General features: G+C 38.9%; 1 protein-coding gene across 1 annotated transcript in view; it reads left to right on the top strand.

Moving 5' to 3' along the window:
• AKAP4 (A kinase (PRKA) anchor protein 4) overlaps positions 1-1,842 on the top strand; it is a gene marked incomplete at its 5' end in the record, with an annotated part of 6,331 nt that overhangs the window by 1,087 nt on the left and 3,402 nt on the right. The window contains 2 exons of the mRNA XM_010851552.1: positions 485-535; positions 761-862. Coding sequence (XP_010849854.1) covers positions 485-535; positions 761-862 — 153 coding nt within the window. The remainder of the gene's footprint in view (positions 1-484; positions 536-760; positions 863-1,842) is intronic.

Raw genomic sequence — 1,842 nt, 5'->3', positions numbered from 1 at the left:
ATTTTCCTAATGAATAACAATTAAAAATTACCTATTAAACACAAAAATTTTTATCCATGGGCCACCTAAAATCTATGTTATCAATAGTAAAAACACCACATTTTGGCAACAGTAGAAAGTGCTCCAAACTGGGAGCCAGTTATAATACAAGTTATACCTTTGAGTTTATGTCAGTTGGGCAAATCATCTCTCTTTTTGGTTTTCTCAGTAAATGTGGGTGCTGTATTTTGAACTCTTTCTCTTTCACAAGTAAGTATTCTCACTTAGGAAATGTAGTAACATTAAGATTCTATCTGCCTAATAAAAATTATTTGTTGTTTATTGCATACTTAACTATATCCAGGCACTCTCCTAAAAGCTTTACACACACTATCTCAATCAATTCTCACAAGAACTGATAAGGTAGGTGCTACTATCATCTTCCAGGAAAATTAATGCCTTTTCTCTGGAATTTTTCTGAATTAACCCTCCTAATTTGATGCAGATATGCTTTGTCGATGTGTCTACCCTGAGCATGGAAGATAAAGATTCTAAGGTGGGTACCCTCTCCTCCCCTCAGAGTTGGAATGGGCGGGAAGCTGCCAAGAAGGGTTATCAGTGACAGCATGAGAAGGGAAAGGTTGTGGCAGAGGGGGGAAAGGTGGAGGGGACTCAGGTGGGAAGCCATCATTCTTGGTTTGAAGTAGTAGCCTAGGGGGGCAGATTGAAAAAATCTCAAAAAAGCAACTTTTCACAAGAATCTTATCTCTTAATTCCACAGGATGCTGCTGGTTGTAGTTCAGAAGGTGACTTAAACCTGGAGAATCTAGAAGAAAAAGAAATTATTGTGATCAAGGATACTGAGAAGCAAGACCAGTCTAAGGTATAGACAGCCCCTGAGTCTAGCCTTTCTCATTCCCAGAGCTCAGTGCTGAATCTGAGGGCTCTGGTTCAGAGATAGTAAGAGAACTATTGTCAAATAGACTCAAAATTTTAATACTATGGCATTCTAGAGAACACATGCCTAAGTTCAGAGTCATGGTAAGTTCAATGCCCCCAGTAAGTTCACAGTATCTCACAATGACACTAATCACAGAGGCTCAGAATGCCCTTTCTTGATTTCAAGTAGCTCCTGCAAATAGAATCTTGCTGTGCTTTTCTTAACAAAGACACGGGCTTATAAGCAAGATCGTTTGCAATGTTCTTTGCTGGTTTGTAATGGACTTGTGTGTCTCACATTGCCCAGTGTCCAAAACAATAGAGAAGATATGGAGAAGAGAGAATCCACAACAATCAAACACTGTAGTTGCCTGGTCTCCACCCTGTTGTCTAAGAGATTACCTAGGCTAGTGGGTATCATAACGTTTGAATCAATTACATTTGCACACCACTATCACATATGGAATTTTTTTGTTTTTGTGTAAATATTCCAAATTACACCTGGTAAGCTGGTTTGGGGTAGGCATTAGCACACATGATAATTCTCACAGTCCTAGAAGCCTAGAGTAGCTGATAATTGGAACAAGATATCTGGTTTCAGTGCAAAAGACTTAAATATTCCTTGTTCTGTGTTCCTAGGCTCATATTATGATCAGAAACATCATTTCTGACCACAGATGCCTTTGAAGCATTTTTTACATGTATTATGATGAAAGTAGACTCGAAGGCAGGGAAAACCAGTTATAAAATATTTTCCAAAGGGTTTTGGGTTCAGTTAGGGGTGGCCAACTTCACTCTGGGGTCTTAATAGAAGGATACACCTGGTGTTTGTTTTTAGAAGAGGAGCCCATATTTATAACACACAGTGTAGGTCTCCTTGATTGTAACTTAAGCTACATGTGGCAGTGACAAGCATATTAAGAG

The sequence above is a fragment of the Bison bison genome, unplaced genomic scaffold (assembly GCF_000754665.1).
Source record: "Bison bison bison isolate TAMUID 2011002044 unplaced genomic scaffold, Bison_UMD1.0 scf7180017851817, whole genome shotgun sequence".
Taxonomy (NCBI): domain Eukaryota; kingdom Metazoa; phylum Chordata; class Mammalia; order Artiodactyla; family Bovidae; genus Bison; species Bison bison.
This window is presented reverse-complemented; position numbering and strand designations above follow the sequence as displayed.